We start from the raw sequence: 21,921 nt of genomic DNA, 5'->3' as shown, positions 1-21,921 counted from the left end.
CCCAGCACGCCCCGAGCGGGGTCTGCTGCAGCTGGGTGTGTGTAAGGCCGTGGCCCCATGGGATTCAGCCCAGGGTGCTCAGAGAGCTGGCTGGTGTCGCTGGGAGACCTCGCCAGTATTTTTTTTCAAGAGTCTTGAGAATCTGGAGAGCTCCCAGTCGACCAGAGGCTGGTAAAGGTCAGCACTGGTGAGAAGGAAGGCCCTGGTAATTACAGGGCTGCCAGGCTCACTGCAGTGCCTGGTGAGGTTAGGGAAAAGGTTATTCTGGAGCTAGTGAAAAATGCTTGAAAGACAATTTTACTCCCTTTTAGGGCCAGTTCTCTGTGATGCTTTTATAAATGACCTGGGCATGCATGAAGTGCCCCATCAGCTGCAGCTTCCCCTGCCACATCTACCTCAGCAGCACCCAGGCTCTGCCCCTTTCGGTGTCCGGACCCCTGATCCTAAAGCTTTTTCTGAAAAAATGCTCAGCCGTGGGGCTGGCTGGGTGATGTATAAGTGCAAGGCTTCTCTCTGCCTTTTTGTTTCCTCAGCTCATCTTTAACCAGGCTGAGGAGCAGCACCTGGGTGGAAAAGGTGGGCAGTCAGCTGCAGCCTGGTGCTTTAGTACAGCGTTACTCCTAATCCCTGCATTAATCCCTGCATTTTTCTCTTTCCTTACTCAAGACGCTGGGTAGGAGACCCTGCTGCTTAAATCCCTGCTTTTCTTGGCTCCTTGGGGTTTGGCTGCTGAACTGCAGATTGTGCCCGTGGGGCAGTAACAGTGTATAAAATATCCAAGGCTTAATCCCAGGGGCCTTGTCTGAAGCTGCATGAGCCAGGTACCGCCACCCGTGCAGGTTTGGTGGCTGAGCCCAGCTCTGTTCTCACTGCGGGGTGGTTTGGGGGAGCACTGGGGTCCTGTGCATGGCCAGCCATGCAGCAGGAGGGCCCCCACCTTTAAGAAAAAAAAAAAAGGAAGAGGTAGAAGGGGAGGGCAGGAGCCCTGATGTAAGGAAAAAGCTTCCCCATCCCTACCTGGGTGGGGTGTGGGGCACAGCAGGGAGCCTTTACACTGCGCTGCCCTGCTGAAGGTGAGAGATGGGGGTGTTGGGCTGGGCTTCTTCTCAGCAGGTTACTGGAGGAAGGACGCAGGGGCCTTGCCCACACGAAATGCATCTTAGTTACAGGGGTTACTCTTCTGGAACACCCCGCAGCACCCTGAGGGGCCGGGTCCCCTGGTTCCCCCTTCCCTCACCACACTTTTTAACTCTGTTTGAGGTCGTTTCTGTCCCCGCACAGGCCCTGCCCGTGAGTGCTGCTCTGCTCAGTGCCACGTGAAGATCACTGCCCGGCCTCACCGCTCGGTGTTCCACGTGTGACCCCTGTTTGTAATGACTGACTCCTGCCTCTGCGGGGGGCTGCCCTGAAATAAAGTGCAACTATTCATGTGTGCTACGCCCGTGCAGCTCTTCATTTGTCTGACCCCACAGGCACAGCAAGCCTGCCTGCTGCTCCATGCTGCTCCGAGGCACAAGGGCAGGGACCAGGGAATTCAGTTTTTGCCCTCCCCTGAAGCAAAGTATCCTGCTGCCTCCTTTCCTGTCTATTTTTCAACAGCTCCACCTTCTGCACAGAAAAGAGAGAGCTGGGAGCAAGCGAGCCCTCCACCCTGCCTACCAGGGAAGTATGAAACAATAAGAAACACTTTATTTTAACTTTACAACATATAAATAGACAAATCTGTGCTTTCCAACGGAGCTGTTCTTCCCCTCCCCTGCCCAGGGTTCGTGTCACAGTGTCCCTCTGAACTCCGAGGGGGTGGAGCTGAGCTGCAGAGGTCAGCCTGAGCCCGTCTGTCCCAACCCGGCCCCTGCCACCTCCCCGGCTGTCATCTGCTCAGGTCCCGGCTGGCGCTGCGCCCGCACAGCATCCGCTCCTCCGCAGAGAGGCCCGCAAAGAAGGGATGCAGGAGGGCTTCCGAAAACGTGATCCTCTGGGAAGGGTCGAACTCGAGCATCCTCCTCATCAAGTCGAAGAGCTGCGCGTGCTCCAGCGAGTCGTGCAGCATGTATGTCTGAAACAGAAGGGCGGGCGAGATGCGTGTAGGCTCCGGTACAACAGGGAGCACGCAGCAGCCCCCAGTTCTGTGACGTACAGCGAGGCTGTGGCTGTCACCTCGCCCCCAGCAGAGATGATTCCCTTCCTGACCCCTGTGGCTCTCAGGAAGGGAGCCTCAGAGCACAGCCAGCACCCGCTCAGAGCTGCCCTCTGCCACCTACCCGCAGGGGCTTGCAGTTCTCTTGCACGTATCTCCCATCGGATGTGTTCTCGTCCCATACCAGGTTCCCGTTGTGGAAATATTTCTGCTTCCTGGGGAGGAGGAAAGGTGCTCAGGGGGCTGCCCCAGGGAGCTCACCCCCACCACAAGGAAGAGCAGCAGCCTGTGAGACTCGATGACAATTAATACTAATTATTAATTACTCCCTCAGCAGCTGAACCACTGCCCCTAAAACCAGAGATCAGGCTCAGAACCCCAACTTCCAGCGAGTTCCCTGTGGTTATAGGGGTGGTTAGCCTGGGTGTGCAAACACAACTGGCACCCTGACTCGTTAGCCACCACAACCACTTAACCTGGGCGCTGGCGGTGCAGTTGCAGGCTCTCACCGAGTTCTGTGGATCATGTGAGAGGGAAGGGGCCCAAGGATTTTCTCCATCATGACCAGATGCTCACGGTTCTCGTGGGTCTGCGAAGGAAAAGAGCAGCAGCGCATTGCTTCAGAGCTTGGAGAGCTGCTGACACCAGCCCGTCACTTAGACAGGTAGAGAGGATGAGAGAGAGGCCAGGAGTGGTGCAGGTCCTGTCCAGCTCTGCTTCCTCTCCTGCTTTTTCTATCCTTTCATTTCCCCTCCCTGTACCTAATTGTAGCCTTTTTTTTGACAGTAAGAACTCTCAGTTTGGCCAAAGAACACGATGCCTTTTGCAAGTCATACCTGGAAGAGCGTGAAGCCCCGGTAGTACTCGAACAAGATGCAGCCGGTACTCCAGACATCACAGGGCTGTGCCCAGCCCAGCTCTGCAGAGAGAACAAAGCTAGCCCCGTGCTCGCAGCAGCTCCCACCACGCCTCCTTCCAGCCGCCCCCTGCCACCCCGCGCTGCTCACCGAGAATCACTTCGGGGGGGCGGTAGTGCCGGGTGGCCACGATGGTGGTGTGGTGCTCGTGGTCGAAGGTGGCACTTCCAAAATCAGCCACGCGGATGCTCGTGTTCCGGATGGATTTCTCCTCGCAGCTCTGCGAGCAAAGGAGAAGGCCTCGGAGCTTTTAGCAGCTGGTTCAGGCTCTGACGGGAGCCCTCTGTCCCCACGCTGTTAATCAGAAGGATCCCAAGTGGGAAGCTCTGAGCTGTTGACATCCCGTGTCCGTGTTAAGGGCAGCAGCTGAACTGCGGCTGGAGCCACTGAAGCAGAGCCTCAAGGCTCTTAAAAAACAGGGGGGAAAGAAGGGGCCCAGCTCCCAGGTTGTTCTTGCTGAACAGGCTTGTGAGGGATGCTCAGAAGAGGGAAGATCCACCTTCTGCAGCGAGGGGGCAGGCAGCCGTCCCTGCTTCTGTCACCTCCCTCAGCCATAACCCACCTTTTTCTCGTTGTACAGAGTGTCGAAGTCAGAGTTGACAAACAAGATGTTTTCTGGCTTGAGGTCAGTGTGAGTCAGCTGGTTGTCGTGTAGAACTGCACGGGGGGAAGAGGAGAGGGAAAAAAACACGTCAGAGCCCGGCACTGGAGCACCAGGTCCATGTACTGGACACCCTGACGCAAGCTGACTCTTTGCTTCCATCCCAGCCCATTCTGGAGAGGCAAAGCCTAGCAGTGACTATGCATTTCTAACAGGGAAGACACAAAAGAGCTCACAAGCCTCTCCTCCTTTCTTTTCACAAGGAAAAGAAAGCAAATCTAAAGACTACTCCACAGAAATCATCGTATCTTATCTTCTTAGAAGCTTCAGAGAAGGAAGCTAGGACATTCAGGTCCTATTAGAGGTTGAAACAACCCAAAAAAAGCACATGCTGAAGAACAAGCAGCTGCTGGCAACCCTAAAGGCTGGCTCCAGGTCACTCACATCTCAAGGCGTGGCAGAGCTGGTAGGCCATGTGCCGGATCTGAGGGAGAGGGTAGGGCTGGAAGTTGTTCTCTTTCAGGAACTCAAAAGTGTTCTTGCCGAGAAGCTCGAAGGCGATGCACATGTGGCCGTGGAAGTTGAACCAGTCCGACATCAGGACGCACAAGCTAGGCAGAGAGAACGGCACGAGGATTAACCGAGTTCAGAGGCTCGACACAAGTCATTCTCCCAGTTTTTGGTGAACAAAAGCCCTGAGCCGGCTGACCTGGAAGCACAGCAATCCCTCCACTGATGCTGCAGACAAACCTCCCGCCCACTTTGCTCACCCAGCGAGCAGCAGGTACATCCAGTCCTCAGCTCTGGGCGGCTTTGGACCTCGTTCAGGCAGGCTGAACGTCTCTGAGGACGCGGCACTGGCTGCCTGGGAGCTTCGCAGCAACTCACAATTTGTTCTCCTTGTCCTTCTCCTTGATCTTCTTCAGGACGTTAATTTCCAGCCTGGCTGCTTCTCGGTACTTCCCAACATTTTTTATGATTTTCAGTGCCACCTGGGATTTGCCTCTGCGAGGGAAGAGACAAAGGAGTCAGAGAAGAAGCCGCTGTCACCGGCACACACACCCCACAGGGCACTGCAGGAGCCTGCAGGATGATGAGGAGATTCCCAAGGGTACATTCAGACCACGTCCCCACTGGCTTCCCTTAGCTCAGCCGTGCAGCGCTGCGAGCAGGCGCGTGGCAATCTAATAAATAAAAGCAGGCGGAGGAAGGAGACGGCCTCCAGCAAGCTCAGGATGAGGGAGTGGTAGTGCAGGGAAAACAAAAACGAGGTCTGGGTAGGAGATCAGCTGTTCTGCCCTTGTCCCAACCTTGGCAAGCAATTAAATACCGCGGGGATTTGAAGTGCTCAAGCCACGTCCCGACCCGGCAGCCCCCCAGCAGGTCAGGAGAAGAGAGGAAGGGACAGGGGTCGGGTGTAACCACAGGAGAGGAGCAGAAAAAGAAGCACCCTGGCAGATTTAGAGGCCATCTCCCCGTCTGGCTGGCCCGTCCCGAAGCCCTCAGCCGCTGAGCGAGCACAGATCCTGCCACGACAGAGGAGAAACAGGGAAGGGAGGGCTGCCCACCTGGCATGATCGACGCACTCCACCACTTTGCCAAAAGTGCCTTCGCCAAGGCTGCCAACGATCTCATCTAGGAGAGAGAAGAGGAGCGGGCGTGAGCCTCGGGGGCCGGGCGAGAGCCGGGGTCCTGCAAATCTCCCAGCAATAACACGTCAAAACAGAAACGTCTCTGGCTGCTACGCTCTTTAAAGCTCACGCCTCTATTGTCTGCCTCAGGCAATTTACTGGCGAGTCCGTTATAACAAACGCTAGAGACCCCTCCGGTACGGGGGGGAGAGATCTCGGCTAACACGGGGGGAGGAAGTAGAGGTAAAGTTTTACGCAAGGTGGCTGTACATCGCTCGTGAAGCCAATCGCCGGTCCTGCACACCAGGTGGCCTTCCTTGTCATCTTCCACGCTCCTGCTGCGCTTACTGCTCTGCTGGCTTCTCTGCACACACCGCCCCCCGGCACGGCGTGCGGCCCAGCGCGCGCAGCGGGCAGTCCCCGGTGGCAGATTGTGGTGTCAGTCAAAGGTGGAGAGGCGGCGGCGCGGCGGCGGGCGGGTTTTCCAGATGCCAGCATTTCATAAGGCACACGGCATATATAACGATAGGGATAGTGCAAGGGACACGTCAAGACACAAACCGACTTCAACACAAAAGTAATCAACAGCTACAGGCACGTAAAGAACACCCTCCGTCAGCTGCGGCGCCTGCTGCCACCAAACGCCCCCCTCTTTGCTGCAGGGCAGCAGCTGGGGGGCTCTGGGGGGTGCCCCAGGGGAGCAGCGACCTCGGCAGCACCCAAGGGTGCCCTGGGAGGTGCAGGAAGGAGGGCTCGGCCAGAGGAACGCCCTCTTCTCCGCTGGGGAACCTGAGCTGGCAGCTCGGAGGAGCCATCCAGCAGCCGGAGCAGCAGCTCTGCCCCTTGGCTAACGGGTGCCCAGCTCCTGGTCCACTGAGAGGGGACCCAGCGCTGCTCCTCCTCCTCCTCGGGGGCAGGCTGAAGCCTGCAAGAGCCTGAGGGAGGCTTCGAGTGAGTCCCCAGGGAGCATTTTGCTCCCCTTCAAGCTTCCACTAAAAGACGCGAGCTCACGGTCACCCCTGCTACTGCAAAACCAGCCCAGCGGGCCCGCAAGGACCGGGGTCTGCAGAGTGAGCTGCCCTGATCCCTGGTGTTTCCTATTTAGCCCTAAAAATGGTCACAGTCTCTACAGCGAAAGAAATGCAAACAAAGCTCTGCGTTTCCACGCCTGGCTTTCTATCAGGCTTCTCTTCTGCACCCCTTGTCCCCCACCTGGTCCAAAATAAGGAGCTGCGAGCCCTGCAAGGTGAGCTGAGCCAGAAGGAGGCGCAGGGGAGAGCTGCGAGCCTCACAAGGAGCCCGCTCAGGCCACCCAAACCCCGCACACCGCCTCACCGCACGCGCACACGCAAACCACAGCACAGCATTTGAGCCAGAACCCTGCCTCTGAGACCTCCACGAAAACATCAGTGGGGGAGGAAGGAAAGCGAGGAGAGCAGCAGGCTGACAGAGCCCCCGTGCCATGCAGGAGTCCGCGGGAACTGCGGGGATCGGGACGTGGTCACTGTGCTGTGACAATATCTGAAGGGGAGCAGCGGACAAAACTGGCAGCGACAAGAACTTCCCCTGCCGCAGGGCAGCAGCGAGGCAGAGACGCTCGGGCCCACGCCTCGCAGCGCCCCCAGGCTGCTCCAGGCCCGGGGAGAAGCCCCCCTGCCCTGCCCCGAGTGTTCCCCAGCAGTCCTTGGACCGTCTCTGGCAGGGAACGCCACGAATCCGTACAGCCGGGTGGGAAAGCTGCACAGCACCAGGCACAGAGGACGCGGGTGGGTTTTTGGGAGGTGGGAGCCGAGTGCAGGGGGCCGGGGCTGGCAACCACAGGGCTCACGGCTCACACAAGGCTCGCTGAGGCTGACAGATGCCACGTGGGACGGGGCACAAACCACTCAGCACCCGCCAGCAGCGCTCCGAACCCTTGCTGCCTGCCAGACCCCCCTAGCAGCACCAGCACGCGGAGGCGAGGCCCTCACCACGGAGAGACCTGCACGGGGACGGGGACACCGCAGCCTGGCTGTCCCCGTGCCACCCGTGTGCCACCCGGAGCCTTGGCTCACCCCAAAGCCGTGAAGAACGCAGCTCCATTTCCTCACCTACCGCAGCTTTTGGGGGCTGGGCCACCAAAATCACCAGCCACCGCCTCTCCCAGCACCCCAGCACACAGGTTCGGGACCGCACGCCCCCCGTAACGAGGTGTACACGAGGAGGGGGCAGAGGTACTCACCCGGAGCGCTCCGAGCTGCAAGGAGGGGAGAAGGGTTAGGGCCCCAAGCGCCCCCGCGCTCGTTCCGGCTGCTACTCACCGAGGAGGCGCTGCTACAAGACCTGGTCCTGCGCTTTCTGCAGCGGTGCTGGTGCTGCCTGGCTCGGTGCTGCTCTCGGCCCCGCGGGCGGGGCGGGCAGCAGTCGTCCCCCCAGGACGGGCTGCGCTCCTCGAACCTGCAGGCGTCGCTGCCCCGCCTGTCCCGGTACCTCCTGCGCGGCGGCGTCCTGTCCCGGCTGCGGCACAAGCGACACGTCAACGTGCGGAGCTGCACCAGGATGGCAAATCCCCCCCCGCTGCCAGCCCCCACGGGGGCTGTCTCCTCACAGCCAAGTCGCTCAGGGAAACAGCAAAGCTTTGCCAGAGGGAAAATCGCGTGGTGCTCCCACCTTTCGAGGAGCCGGGGGGAAAGGAGGTGCCTGCTTCGAGCTGCCCGCCTCACGGAGCCTCCCCCTGCACCCACGGGGGCTCTCCCAGCACCGTTTGTCCCCCCCCAGGAAGGCCTCTCGGTTGTTTTTTTAATGAGCGAGGAGCCGAGCCAGCAGCGGTGCCCGAAACATCGCCCCAGCAGGGATGGGAGCCCCCAGACACCCGGCCTTGGGTGTCCGTGTGCCTCCGGTGATGGCTCCAACGAGCCAGGAGGAGAATTCAGCCCCTGCCCTCCAGATAAACCCTGCGGCCCCCACAGCGAGCCCTGCTGCCGAAGGAGCAGCCTCCTTTAAGGCAGAAAACGTCACAACGCAGAAGAAAACCACGGCACGCTGGTGCCAAACCCACAGAACGTGACCAAAGCAGCGTTTCGGGCACGTGTCCAGCCAGGCTGGACCAAGGCCTCGTCACAGCCGCCTCCCTCTGCAAAAAGCAGCTTTTGGGGTTTGTTTCCCCTCCGCTTTGGCCACGCCTGGCTTTCTTGCTGACGGCCCAACAGGACGCAGACGTGCACAGGTTCATTTCAGCTTGGGTCAGGAACCAAATCTCACCTTGCCTGCTAAATTACCCACAATGGAAAAAAAAACAAACACTAAAACCCCAAACCCACCTCTTTGAAACCTCAGTCTGAACTTTTAAGGTAGAGAGGACTCAGAAATAACAGCCCGAAGGACTGGAGGGTACTGAGGGACCTCCAGGAGGCTCACAGCCTGGGGATGGAAGGGCAGACAGGTTCTCACCCGGCAGCTGTCTGCTTTCACCCAAATCCCACCTCCGCAATCCGTTAATTAAAAAAAATGGGGAAAGCCAATTGTGGGCACAATTCATTTGCTTCATTAAACCAAATCCAGACCCCGAACGATTAAGGCATCCCCTCCCAGCTGCACCCGCCCTGGGGTGAGGATGAGCGCCGAGATCCTGCCCCCCAGCCCCCGGGGGAAGCCCCCCTGCAGCCCTCACCTTCTGGATCGCGACCTCCTGGCCGGGTCCCTGCGGGGCGGGCAGCGCAGCCTGCCCTCGGGGGCCCTGCTCCGGGACCGCCGCCGCTTCCACCGCTGGCCCCAGCAGGGCTCCTGCTCCGGGGACCGGTACCGCCTGCAGTGGTGCATCTGCGGGCACACACACAGCCTGCTCAGCTCCCTGCCCCAAGCCCCCTCAGGGTGGCCCCGATACCCTCAGGGTACCCCCAGAGCCCCTTCGGGTGCCCAAAGTTTCCTTTAGGATGCCCAAAAGCTCCCTTCAGCCATCCCCAGACCCCTTCAGGCCTCCCCCAGACTCCTTTGAGGTGCCCCTAGAACCCCTCAGGCCTCCTCCTGAGCCTCTTTAGGGTGCCTCCAGACCCAGTCAGGCCTCCCCCAGAGCCTTTTGGGGTACCTGCAGAGCTCTTAAACCTCCCCCAGACCCCTACAGGGTGCCCCATGACCCCCATAGGGTGCTCCCAGGCCCCTTTAAGACACCCAAAGCCCCTTTAGGTCACCCCCCGGACCATAAAACCACCCTAGACCCCTTCACAGTACCCCCAGACCCCCTTAGGCCCCACCAGAGCCTTCTGGGGCACCTGCAGGACCCTAAAACCACCCCCAGACCCCCTTAGGGTGCCCAAAGGCCACCTTAAGGCACCCCTGACCCCTTTAGGCCTCCCCCAGAGCCTTTTGGGGCACCCCCAGACCCTCCAAACCTCCCCCAGACCCCCTTAGGGCACCCCATGACCCCCTCAGGCTGCTTCCAGGCCCCTTTAGGACACCCAAAGCCCCTTTAGGTCACCCCCAGGACCCTAAAACCACCCCCAGATCCTCTTAGGGTGCCCAGAGGCTCCTTTAGGCCACTCAAAGGCCCCCTTAAACCACCCCCGACCCCTCCAGGCCTCCCCCAGAGCCTTTGGGGGCACCCCCAGCCCCCCTTAGCGTGCCCCATGACCCCCTTAGGCCACCCCCAGGCCCCCCAAACCTCCCCCAGCCCCCTTAAACTGCCCCCAGACCCCCTTAAGCCACCCCCTGACCCCTCCAGGCCTCCCTCAGAGCCTCTGAGGGCACCCCCAGACCCCCTTAGTGTGCCCCATGACCCCCTTAGGCCACCCCCAGCCCCCCCACACCTCCCCCAGCCCCCTCAGGCCGCCCCCTGACCCCTTCAGGCCTCCCCCAGGACCTTTTGAGGCGCCCCCAGACCCCTTAAACCGCCCCTGGACCCCTTTAGGGCGCCCCATGACCCCCTGAGGCTGCCCCCCGGCCCCTTTAGGACCCCTCCAGCCCCCCTGGGACCCCCTCCAGGCCCCCGCTCACCTCCGCCGGGCCCCGCAGCGCCCCCGGGTGCGGCCCGGCCCGGCCCGGCCCCCCTCAGCCGCCCTCCGCTCACTTCCGCTTCCGGTAGGGCCGCTCTAGCCGCCCGTCTCGTTGGTCCGGAGGTTAACCCCTTGCGCGCCGCGGGGGAGGCGAAGGGCCCTGCCCAGCCCCCAACACGGGGCAGGGAGCGCGGAGCCCCTCGGGCTTCGTGCCTCTGAGCTGCCCAAGGGGAGCAGCGAGGCCTTGGAAATTTGGGGCTAAAAGGGCTGGAAACCAGCTCCCGCCCGACATCAGAACCGCCACAGCTTGCTCCGAGAGTTTTAGGTTAAAAGCTTGAAGTTTAGGTTAAAGCGGCTGCAGCTGAGCAGGGCTCAACCAGTGCCCTGCTCACACCCAGCCCCATGCGGGAACCGTCCCAGGACACGAGGCACGGCCACACGGCCACCATGGTCCCCCCCCAGGCCCCAAATGACGCTGGCAGGGTCCCGGTGTGAAGAGGTAGAAGTTTATTGGAATATAAACATTCAGAGAACGTGTAAGATAGAAAAAACCCAACAACAACATATACAGACACTTGTTGGAAGGAGACGTTGAGGTATTTATCCACCGCCTAGGCTATCACATTTCTTTTTTTTTTTTATTATTTTTTTTTAATTTTTTTTTTTTCTTAATTTTCTTTCTTTTAAATAGGTAAGAAAACGAGTAGCAAGGCTGCTGCAGCTGTTTGGTGAGCACAATCCGGTCTGACTCCGCAGAGGGACGCGGTGTGAACGCCCCCGCGTAGCCCCCCCGGCCCCGTCCCCCTGGCCCCGAGCCTCTGCCCTCGCCTCCCCGCAGCAGGCTGGAGGGCGAGCAGCTTGGTTTTCATCCCCACCCGCTCCCTTAGCAGCTGGGGGCTTTTTCTTTGACTTTTTTTTTTTTCTTCTTCTTAATTTCTTTTTTTTTTTTTTTAATTTTTTGGCTGCTCGCTGTGAAACCTTCGCTGGTCCGGAGCTCGAAGAGAAGCAGACGCACTGCCGGGCGGGAACGGTCCCGAGCCCGCAGTGCCAAAACCCCTGAGTACTAATTACAATCCAACACGCGCTCGAGTGAAATGAATCGCAGCCGGCCTCCCCCCCGGCCCCCCGCTCCTCCACCCCCTCGCTGCTGCTGGTTTCTCTGCCCCTGTCCCCGCGGCCTGGCAGCTCAGTAGGAGACCCGGGGCTCGGCGTCGAGCCGGGCGCCGGGATCAAAGCCAGGCCAGGGGAAGGGTTCCTCTTCACAGTCTGAGTGGTCCTCGTCAGCGCGGGGCGACGGAGGACCGGGTATGGTTGCAGCTTATTTTACTGAGGTATCTGTTACGCATCCCGACTTGTTGCTTTCCCTGAATCGGATACAAAACAATCTGTTAGTCCCTGTCTATTTCCAGTCTAGTTGTGTAAAGCTTATAAACATTAATACTCTAGTAGTGTCGAAGCCGTTTAGCAGTTCAGTGATTCGAGTGCCTTTCTGTGCAAGAAAACACAATGTTAGCATGTGATACATAAGCAAAAACACCCATTACTAACCTCTGCTCCCCAGGACCAGAGAAGAAAGCATAAGGAAAAGCCAAAAGTCCCCCAGTCCCACTCTTAGGAAACAGCCCCCAAACCCACCCCCCATCTCCAAAAAAAAAAACCTAACCAAAAGGAAAAAAAAAAAAAAAAGGAAAAAATAAAAACAGAACAGTCTGAATGAGTCGGAGTCTGGAAAATCCTCTGAGTGGAGACAATGAAATGCCTCGGAGGTGCGCGGCCAAGCAGCAGCTCTGCCTCCCCACTGAACGCAGGCGGAGGTGGGACATCGTGGAGCAGAACCATCCCAGGACATGCGCCTTCCTGTCGCTCCCTCCCGCTGCAGGTAACTCGAGTCACATAAACTGACAGCCAGGGAGCGGGGCCGCTGCGAGCAGGAGCTGCTGCCTGTGGTCGTGCAGCCTCACCCTAGGGATGGGGCCACCCCTGCACCAGGGCTCTGAACAAGGAGAACCTCCCTGCTGCGCAGCTCTGCCAAGGGCAAGCACAGATCACGGGGGATGGAGAAATCCAACAGAGCCTCTGGAGACAGCCTCCTGTCCGAGGCGAAGGATGGGTCCTCTAACTCAGCTGTCGCCCTTGCCCTCTGTTCCTACCTCTACCTGTCCTGTCGTGCGCATGTCCTGGGATGGTGGTGCTCGGCGTGTCTCCTGGCTAGCCTAAAGGATGGGGAAGCCGCTGCTCCTTCGCTCAGCTTTGTGTTTTTTTGTTTTTTTCTGTCTTTGGTGCTACAATTAAAAATAAAAAAAAAATAAACACAACGTCAGCAAAACCACATATATATATATATATAAAAAATCAAGCGATAAGATATGCCAATACTTCCTGAAGAGGTTAAAAAAAAAAACAAACAACCCAAAACAAACAAACAAAAAAAAAAACACCCAACAACAAGTACATATCTGAGGTATTTCATCTGCTCAAAAAACCTGACTCGGGCCCGGAGGATGGAAAGGACGTCACCAGGGCAGGAGGGAGGGTGCTGGGATCTGACCTCCAGGCGGGGGAGGACGTGTGCGGGGCGGCAGGACGAGAGGGGACACAGCGAGGCCACGCCAGCAGGGGCTGAGCTCGCGGAGCCACGGGGTCTTGTGTCAAATGGGGCAGAGGATCAAACCCAAGAGAAAACAAGTTCAGGGGAAATGTCAGCGGGATGAGTTCGCCAAGGGCAGAGAGACAAGGTCGAGGGCATTTGGAACTTGGCTGAAAGCCTGAAAAAGGCAACGACAGTAGGGAACGGGTCAGCACCAGCCAGGAGAACGAAGCAGCTGAACGAGAGGGGGCTTTTCTGTGTCTGGGGCTCCTTCCCCTGCGGCCAAGACCTCCGAGAGGGGGAAAGGAGGTTCCTCAAGTCTCTCGGGACTCCGCAAGCAAGAACTGTTGGCCCGAGGGGAGGACCAGAGCACGGCAGAGCCTGAAGAAAAGCGAGGCAGCTCGCCTGCTCGGCAGCTGCGAGCCCGGCAGGAGAGGGGCAAGGCAGCCTGCCGGCCGTTCGGATTGTCAACACACGGGGTTGGTTTGTGGGAAGAGCCCGCGTGGCTGCTGGCTCAAGGAGAACCCCGCTGCCCTGCCCGGCCTCGGCCCCGGCCCCTTCCACCTGCCTTGGTGACGTCTCTGCCATCTCTGGGCCCGCCGCTCCTAGAGACGATCCCTGATTGAAAAACGCCAGGGGTGCCCCCTCTCCACGTCCCACCCCCAGCGGGAACACGGCCAACCCCGGGAGGAAAAGGAGGAGGAGGAGGAGGAGGAGGAAGAAAACGGAAGAGAAAGGGAGGAAGAAAGGGGAGAAGGGAGGAAAAGGCTGGACAAACGGACGATGAAGAACGACTCGCTGGCGCGGAAAGGTTTCAGCATCATCATCTTGCCGTCGGCCAGCCGCAAAGCAGGTTCCTTGAGATGAGGTAACGTGTGCGACTCCTGCCCGGCGCGCTCCCCGCCGCGAGCAGAGAGGGAGAGCTGCCGGGGGCCAGTGTGAGACAGCGAGCGCGGCCGGCCGTCAGAGAGACCAGCTGGTGGAGGGCTCGGCGCCGGGCGTTCCCCGCGATGAGGTAGGGCTGGCAGAGCAGTGGGAGCTGCTGCTGCTGCTGCTGCAGGAGCTCTGCGTGCTGGAGCCCGCGATGAGATGGACGACTGGCTTCTGGGCAAAGAGCACTCCTGCAAGGCACGGAGAAGGAAGGAGAAGGGTTACGGGGTGACACGGCTCAGGAGGATACGGGGGAGAGCAACCCCAAAGGGTTCACCCTAACAGAAGGGGGCCCTGTGCAAGGCCAGCAGGCTTTGAGGCAGATCAGAGCATCAGTGATGGCAAGGATACAAGAGGGGGTGCTCTGGGACCTGCTCTGTCAGCCCCTGCCATGGGATCTTTTGCATGCAGAAGGCTGGAAGATCCCAAACACCACTGGAAAGAGCAGCACCAGGTCTCCCACTGTGGGCTTTGTCACGTAAATGTGACCTGCACAAGTCAAATGGCTTGAGCTGAGTACAGCAACAACTCTTGCCTCCCTACAGCGTGTGAGGAGAAGCTGGGTTAAGCTCCTCCTGATTAGGAGAAGGGGCACATTGCTCCTTCCTGCCAACACTTAACACAGTTCCCTCTCTGGAGAAGCTGGATTTCTCACCAGGTTCCCTCCTCCCTGCCACAGCAAAATGCCATGTGCGGACTGCCAGCAAAGTGCTTCCCCGGGGACAGCTCCAGAGTAGAGATCACGGCAGAAACACGAATGCCATTACAGCAACAGCTCCTTGCACAAACAGAAAATCACCGAGAACCGGCGTTCAGGAGCATCTGAGATTAAAATAATACCAACCACCCCCAGCCCCAGGAGGAAGGAGCACTCATCTTGACCAAAAAGAAAACAAATCAGCTCCTGCTGAGCTTTCTGAGCCAGACGAGCTGTGAGCTGTGCTTCGGTGAAAGGCCAGCCCCTGGCAGCACGCCACCCTCCGCACAGCCCGCTCAGCATCCCCACATGTCCCCAGGGGGCGGCTCCTCCTCACCAGCATAAATCGTGCCGTTAATCTCCACCGACATGTTGATGCTCCCAATGCCGTTAGGTGACAGGTTCAGCGCTGCCGCCGCCGCCGAGTCCGGTTTATCTTCTTCCCAGGAAAGAAAAGACAAAGTTAGAGAGGAGCGACACCATCTCCTGTGCTACCCAGAGCTGATCGGGTACCTTCACAGCCCTCCTTTTGGCTCTTATCTGATAAGGAAAAAAAAACAACACTGTCAGTCCTTTTACAAAGGTGTTTAAGTGCCCAGGAGTGAGCTGCACATGGGCTGGGATCCCACTGAAGCCCCCGACTCGGGCCAAACGAACAACCCCTCCACAGAAGCAGCCACCAGCACCCGAGACGTGTTTACCCAGCTGGATTGTGGCCGGGTTCGCAGCAGAGCTGGGGCTCAGGTTGCTGCTGCCACTCGTGGCGTGCCGAGCTCAGGCTGCAGCAGCTCCAGCGGCCGCTGGAGGGGGACTGCCTGAAGCATGACAGGCTCAAACCCAGGACGAGCACGCTCAGCTGCCCCTGGTGCGTGTGAAATCTGTTTTCTCTGTCCCTTCCACACGGACAGCCCTTTCTAAGGCATCCTGGGCAGTTCTGGAAGTGGCAGTGCCGAGCTGGGATCCATTCTGCTCTGATGCCTAAGGGGAGCTGAACATCAAACCCTCCTGGATGTTTCTGAACCCTCCAACCAAAACAGCCTGAGCTTGAGCCTGGGATTGCTCCTCACGCTCATGAATTCAGCCTTAGTTTGCACAGTGCCATGGTTACCGGCCCCCCGGTGTTGGTTTTGGGGCATTGTGCTATTAAAACACGGAGAGACGATGGAGACAGTCTGCCCAGGCTCTGGCACTGCATGCAAAGTGCGTGCTTGGAGCTCCCTTCCAGTCTGCTGGGACAGCAAGGCCGCTGTCCCTGTGAAGAATACAAGGGGCTTTGTTAACATTTAACCCAAACGGTCCTAGCAAGCTGGAGTGAGCTGGTGAGGTGCTTTTCAAAAGTGCCTCCCAAAGCACCTCCCAAAGCACAGCATTATTTTTATTTTGCAATCGGGAAATCAGAGTCTGAAAGACAGCACAGACTTGCCCAGTCCCCTGAGGAAGGTGGGAATAGCATCACTGACTCCTGCTGAGGGCTCAGTCCTCTGCCTGTTACTGATCGTGGAGACTAAAACTGATCCTAGCCTTTTGATTTGGAAGTTCAGCATGAAGCAGAAAAAAATGAAGTGAGACAAGGGAATGAACGTTACTTGATAAAACTTGTATTCCTCTTTCCTCAATTTTTTAATGTGAAAGTGAAGTTGAGGTGGATGCGCAGCTGTCAAGACTTGCAATTTGAGGTCTTGATGCCATTTAACTGGGCAGCAGGAGCATATGTATCTCTCACAAGTATCTCCACGAAGCACATCACTGCTAGCAAAAGCCTCAAGAACAACTTTTCCCCATCTAAGCAGTGCCAAACCTGCCCGGCCTTGTGCCTACATGCAAGTGGACACTTAATGGGGCTCCGAGACCTTTAATTTGAATGGATCAAAAGGTTCAGAGGAAGCAGCTGTTGGGACTGAACCTTCTGAGCCTTCGCCGTGCAGCCCCGGGACAGGTAGGGAGCCGTGGCATTTATCAGCTTTTGAAGCCACTCCGCAACAGTATTGATTCTGACAACGTGACCTTTATGGGGTGACTCCCCTTTCCCAAAGCATTTCAGGAGGGCATTTCCCTGGCCATGAATGCTGCTTCTCTCTGACCTCCTAACCCAGCCCTGCCAGGAGTTCTCTGCCTGCAGGGCTGCAGCAGATGCTGGCAGGAACCACCTGACTCGCTAAAAGCTCTGGGATGTGTAGGGCCCCCTGCAGATACACAGGGCTTTGTAGCCTCCTCAGCACACCTGCCAAGGGGATTCCTAAAAGCCGGGCATCTCTCTCCCCTAACTGCCACTTGTACAGACAGAGCTGTCACCTCCAGGATCAATTAACAGGGTTCCTGATGAGAAAAGGACGGGAATTCACTCCCTGCAGCACAACCCTGGATGAGGGCAGGGCTGGGGAAAGCGTGCTCTGCTGGAGAGGCTGAGCACCTGGCACAGGACCAGGCTTCCCCTCCAGAAGTCACCTTAGTGACCACATAAACTTCCTGAACATGCTTAGGGCAGATCTGCATCCAGGCTGGGCTATGCATCACCCAAAAAAGAATAACAGGTGCAGCCGTAAACTCTAACAAAACACTTCTCCGGTTTAGCTTTAGAGTGGTTCCTGTGCTCCATTTTAGGAACTTCGTGACACTGACCTCTGCCCAGCGCCCAGAGGTGGCCAAAAGGTGTTTGACACCCTGGGCTGGGAGCAGCAGCCTGCAAAGACCCTTCGTGCACCTCGAGACGCAGCTTACCCTTGCCATTGATTTTGATTTTCATGGGGATTTGCCGCGCCATGCTGAAGAGGTTGCGCTGCAGAGCCTGCTGGACGAGCCGCTGCTCCTCCTCCGTCATCCGCGAGACCTTCTTCTCCGGCGGCTCCCCGGACTCCAGCCGCTCCCTCAGCTGCTCCAGGGTGGCCGTTCTCGCTGCCACCGTCGCCTGCTGGCTCGCCAAGGTCACCGGCACAGCGATGCGATTTGGCATAGACACGGTCAAGGGCACTCCGTCGCCTGGAGAAGGACAGAGTCACTCAGTCTCTCCCGCAGCCCTTCCTAAAGCAGGCACGCAAAGGCTCGGCTGCAGGCAGAATATTCCGCGTATCCTCCCCCACCCGAGCCCCGTTACTCTCCAATCCCACACAGTTTGGGTGGGCAAAACTGCAACTCAGTGCAATAACCGCGTTTCTCTGCCCGGGACACAGCCACCCTCTCCGCTGCGGGCGCAAAGCCGACCTTTTCTGACAGCTGCTGCTGGAGACACGCGAGGATTGCTGGTCCCGCTGCCGGGCGCGACGCCGATGATCGGGAAGCGGATCTTTGGGGGAGACAGGAGGGAAGGAGGCCCCGTGGCGGTGGGCGAGTAGCTGAACAAGGAGGAGCTGTAGCTGGGCCGCCTGCCTTCCCGCCTGTTGCCGTCGATCGCAGCCTGAAGCTCGGCGGGAGAGCTGAGGGACTTCTTCTCGCACTCATAGGCGTACAGGTACTTCATATACCTGGGAGAAGGGCGAGCACAGGGAGACTCAGGCAGGTTTCTCGACAGAGCACGGAACGACAGGCTGCAGCACCCGCTGGGTCACCCAGGCAGGCTTTTAGACTGAGGCCCCTGCAGATTTGGAGTCTTTGCATCTCACGACTGCTGCTGCACTTGGTGTCGTGTTATGTGGTTTGGGTGTGAGGCACAGCTCTCATGAAGAAAGCACATGGCTGCATACCACTGCAGCTAAAATTTTAACAAGATCTTGAACCACAACACTTACCAGCAAGGAGGGTGACCTAGGAGTTACCTTGTCCAATTTGTACTGGGCAGCACCAAACCCATCACTTTCTCTGAATTCTGCCACACAAACTCGCAGCAAGCAGTCTGTTTGTACCAAAGGCTGGAAGAACAGCACGGATCTTCCCTCCCTGGGACTCCACAGCTCTAAAATCTAACAGCTAACTGCTCTCTAGAGTTACCAGCTCTAAGAACTGAGTTTCATTTTAACTGGGGTGTGCATTCCCAGAGTCCAGCCTCGCGTGCTCTAGTCACCTGAAAAAGCGCTGCTTTGCCTCGTTGCTTAAACTCTGCAGTAGGTTTAATTTACCAACCTCGTCTCATTCTACTTTTTCTTCCTTTTGGCTTGCCTAATCAACATGAGGTACTGCAGGCCAGAAAAGCAATCCTCACAGCAGGCAGGCACTAAATGCAAGTTTCCACAGCTTAGCAGTGCTGACATGAAATGATCGAGCTCATACTTGATGCCTACACATCAGCAGCCCCCCTGCCCGCTCATGGTGCCAAGGGGGACAGAGCAAGAGACCCTCCTGCCCCGAGGAGTTCAAGTCCCAGGGCACAAGGTGGTGGTGTGTAAGTGCTGGGGTTGTAGGGAGGGAAGAGGAGAGCGTTCAGGAAGGATCACTGCTCAGCAAAACAAGAGAAGGGATAGAAAGGGAAAACTGCAAGCTGTGGGTACGAGAGGAGGGATAAATAAAGCAATTCATCAGCTCCTCCCCAGCCACAAAATAGGACTCAGTCTCATTTTTAACACCTCAGTCCCTATTTTGTGCTCCCCAGATCCTGCTCTGCTCCTATCCATGCTTTTAGGCTCTCTAGACTCACTGGGTTCGAAGCGTGAACGCGGCACTGGTGATGGAGGTGGGCAGGTTAAGGCCTTTGGTGATCTCCCTCCAGATCTTCTTGTTGATGATTTCCACCAGCCCTCCTTTCTCGGTCACCAGTTTGTAGAGCATGTAGAGGTCCAGGATCTGCTTTGCCATGATGGGGATCCGATTGATGGGAGTTCCTGCAGGGAAACAGCAGGGAAGAAAACATGGAGGGAGAGAGAAAATGAGGCCGAGAAGGCTGGTGGGCTGGGGCTATCGATCTTCCTTCTAATAGGAAAGTCAGGCAACTCTATTTGTAGCCTGACTTGAGGCCTCTCTACGGGCGAGTAAATGAGCCAGAGAAGTGTAGCTACATGGCACGTCCTTTTCATGAAAAATCCTTTCCTGTAGGCAAAAGCAATTATCAGACAAATAATAACCTGCAGCTAAGAGCAACTCCTCGAATAGGAGAGGGGAAGTGGGGACTATTCAATCCTAGGGGCGAGGGAGCAGCAGAGAGGAATCATTTTTTATGAGCTCCCAGGGCAATCTCAGATAAAATCTGGATTGCTTGTGCTCAGGAAGGGGCCGAGCAGCCCGGCGGCTCGAGCTGCTCACGCGCTGGAACTCTGCTCCCTCGCTCCCCAGGATTTGCTCGGGAAGAGCGAACAAAAAGGGGACGTGACACTCGGCAGCATCTCCCCCCTCCACGCACATTTGCCTCCGTCCTCCCTCACGAACAGGCGCTCAGCTCTGGATCCTGCTCTTACAAAGCATTTCCAAAAGCTTCTGAAGCTCCCAAAAGATGCCCTGCTGCGGGTACGTGTCCCTCGGTGGGATGTCACCCGGGAGCAGTAACTTGTTGCAGGGTGGGGATGGTGCAGGTGAAAAAATGAAGGGTGTAACGGAGCATCTGCAACCCAGGCACTGCACTGACTGCGTCCCCATCGGTTTTAACCCGATAGGGCCCTTTTGGCTGCGCCTTTCAGCCCTCCAGGGTCTGAAAAGGTCAAACCGATGAGATTTCGGCAAGGAGAGGAAAGGGGAAAAAGATGCTGATGCAGCAAGCCTTTTATTTTGCATAGGAAATACTGTCCTGGATCAAAGAGCGGTCCATCGGAGGTCAGTATCCTGTCGACCACAATGCCCAGCACCAGCCGGTGCAGGAAAGCCGGCAAAATGCCGTAATGGACAATTATGGGATACCCAACCCACAGGGGAGGCTCCTGCCACTGCTCATCAGCCAGCGAGCCGGTTAATGCCCCGGAGCAGAGCAGTTTATGGCCCTTATAAATGGGTTTTATTCTGGTTAGTGAAAAGGAGCTCAGCGAGCTCTGCAGATGTCCTCATTATACATGTAAGTGTAATTTTTTTCCCCCCCCCCTTCCTTTTTGAAGCCTATTACGCATTAGCTCACGGCACCAATTCCCACAGGTTAACGAGATGCCGGATAAAGGCAGCAAACTTCTTCAGCTTTGAAAGGGCAGCCTTCAATTTCCCCCAGTCACCAACCCTTAAACGTAAACAGCAACCCGGTCAGGCTCACCCCGCGCGCCCCGTTACTTTCTCTCTCTCTCGTATCCTTTTTTCCTTCCCTGGCCGTGAAGCTGCCATTCCCAAGCTGCCATCCACCAGCGCATCAGGTCCTCTTCCTGCATTTCCCATGCGACAGCTCCCCGCGGGAGCAGAGGCTCCTGCTTGTTGGATGCCTTCTGGCTCCAGCCAGAGCCAGTCTGCCCGTGTAGACACAACCCTCGCTTCACTTCGTTTCTCCCCGGCACCATTTTGTCTCGGCGTGTCGCGAGGAGGACGAGGAGCGCGGCAGCAGCAGCGTTTCAGGCTGGGAGCGATCATGTTACCAGCCCCAAGTTATCATCCATCAGCCGAGCTGCAGCAACCAGTCACACCCAGCCCGCTCCCAGTGCAGAAGCAGGGGAAGATTTGTCTCAAAGGACCCCAGACAGAGCTAGGACTCGCTCTTCCCACCCCCAGAACCTCCTTCAGCAGCAGTTCAGCGTTTGTGCCCCGGCAGCGGGGGAAGCCAGAACATCCCAACAAGGGAAATCACCAAGAAAATGATTTGGGGCAAAGCCTGGGCGCTGCCAGAGCACGATTGAGACCTTTTCCTCCAGCAACCCCACTGCTACCCACTCGTCCCAGTCCCATTTAACGAAGGGCATGAGCTGGTCCAGGTGAAACTTCAGTTCAGCGACCAGATGGGGAGTTTAAGGGGTCATGTGTAAGGCTCCTCAACCCACTAACATGGAAGAAAAATTAAATACCTCCTTCTTAAAATGCTCCACTTATCCTCATCAGTTTTAGCTTTCTTCTAGACCTCCCCACCTCAGCAGCTGAAAACGTAAATTTACCCAAAAGCTCCGGTGACAGACGTTACCTACACGGGTGGGAAGTAAGGGCTTCACCAGCTCCTGAGAGCCTGCTCACAGCTGGAGTGGAAGCAGCTCCCAGAGCTGACCTCACGTTACCACCCCGTTGACACCCTGCCTTCCTGCAGTTTTCTTTTAAACAGACCCCACGGCCTGAAGTGCCCCAGAATTTAATCAGCAGCTTCATAACCCAAGCTAAAACCTGTTTTTTTTTTAATTCTTTAGTTTCTTGGAGCAGGCTGAAGAATTTTACAGCAGGGACACGACTTCCATCCTCACGCATGGGCACGCACTCATTTTCCTTCTGGGCTTTCCCTTAGGTGGAGACCACTCCAAGGAACACCCTCGGGCACGGGACGAGCGAGCCAAGCGTGATTTGCATCCCGCACCCCGTGAATTCCCCGTATTCCTCACCGCCTCGGCCCATTTCATAGCAGCTGCCTGCGAGCAGAGCTGGGAAGCCAGGACGAGCTGCTCGCGGAGCCCCCTCCTCCCCCAGCCCAGCTCCGAGGCGATAAA

At 57.4% G+C, this 21,921-nt stretch overlaps 2 protein-coding genes across 3 annotated transcripts in view; both read right to left on the bottom strand.

Annotated features, from left to right (window-relative positions):
* Positions 1-1,667: 1,667 nt before the first annotated feature.
* On the bottom strand, positions 1,668-10,300 carry CLK3 (CDC like kinase 3). The gene is made up of 13 exons (XM_082769367.1): positions 10,255-10,300; positions 8,936-9,084; positions 7,587-7,782; positions 5,557-5,650; positions 5,224-5,290; positions 4,544-4,660; positions 4,100-4,266; positions 3,617-3,711; positions 3,145-3,274; positions 2,974-3,056; positions 2,647-2,726; positions 2,262-2,352; positions 1,668-2,056 (listed from the first exon to the last, which is right to left on the bottom strand). Exons 2-13 carry the CDS (start codon positions 9,082-9,084, stop codon positions 1,871-1,873), a joined length of 1,455 nt encoding a protein of 484 aa, XP_082625493.1. The 5' UTR covers positions 10,255-10,300; the 3' UTR covers positions 1,668-1,870.
* Positions 10,301-11,884: 1,584 nt separating this feature from the next.
* Positions 11,885-21,921, bottom strand: part of ARID3B (AT-rich interaction domain 3B) — a 30,425-nt gene continuing 20,388 nt past the window's right edge. Inside the window, exons 5-9 of one of the 2 annotated variants that reach the window (XM_082768731.1) lie at positions 19,032-19,215; positions 17,666-17,925; positions 17,186-17,443; positions 14,805-14,903; positions 11,885-13,961 (exon numbers count right to left, since the gene is read on the bottom strand). In XM_082768731.1, the coding sequence (XP_082624857.1) occupies positions 13,804-13,961; positions 14,805-14,903; positions 17,186-17,443; positions 17,666-17,925; positions 19,032-19,215 (959 nt within the window). In that variant the 3' untranslated portion in view covers positions 11,885-13,803. Of the gene's footprint in view, positions 13,962-14,804; positions 14,907-17,185; positions 17,444-17,665; positions 17,926-19,031; positions 19,216-21,921 lie in introns of both variants that reach the window. The other variant, XM_082768730.1, reaches the window with a different exon arrangement.

This window comes from Aythya marila (genome assembly GCF_965140915.1).
Source record: "Aythya marila genome assembly, chromosome: 11".
Lineage (NCBI taxonomy): Eukaryota > Metazoa > Chordata > Aves > Anseriformes > Anatidae > Aythya > Aythya marila.
Note: the sequence above shows the minus strand (reverse complement) of the source record. Positions and strands in the feature narration are given on the sequence as shown.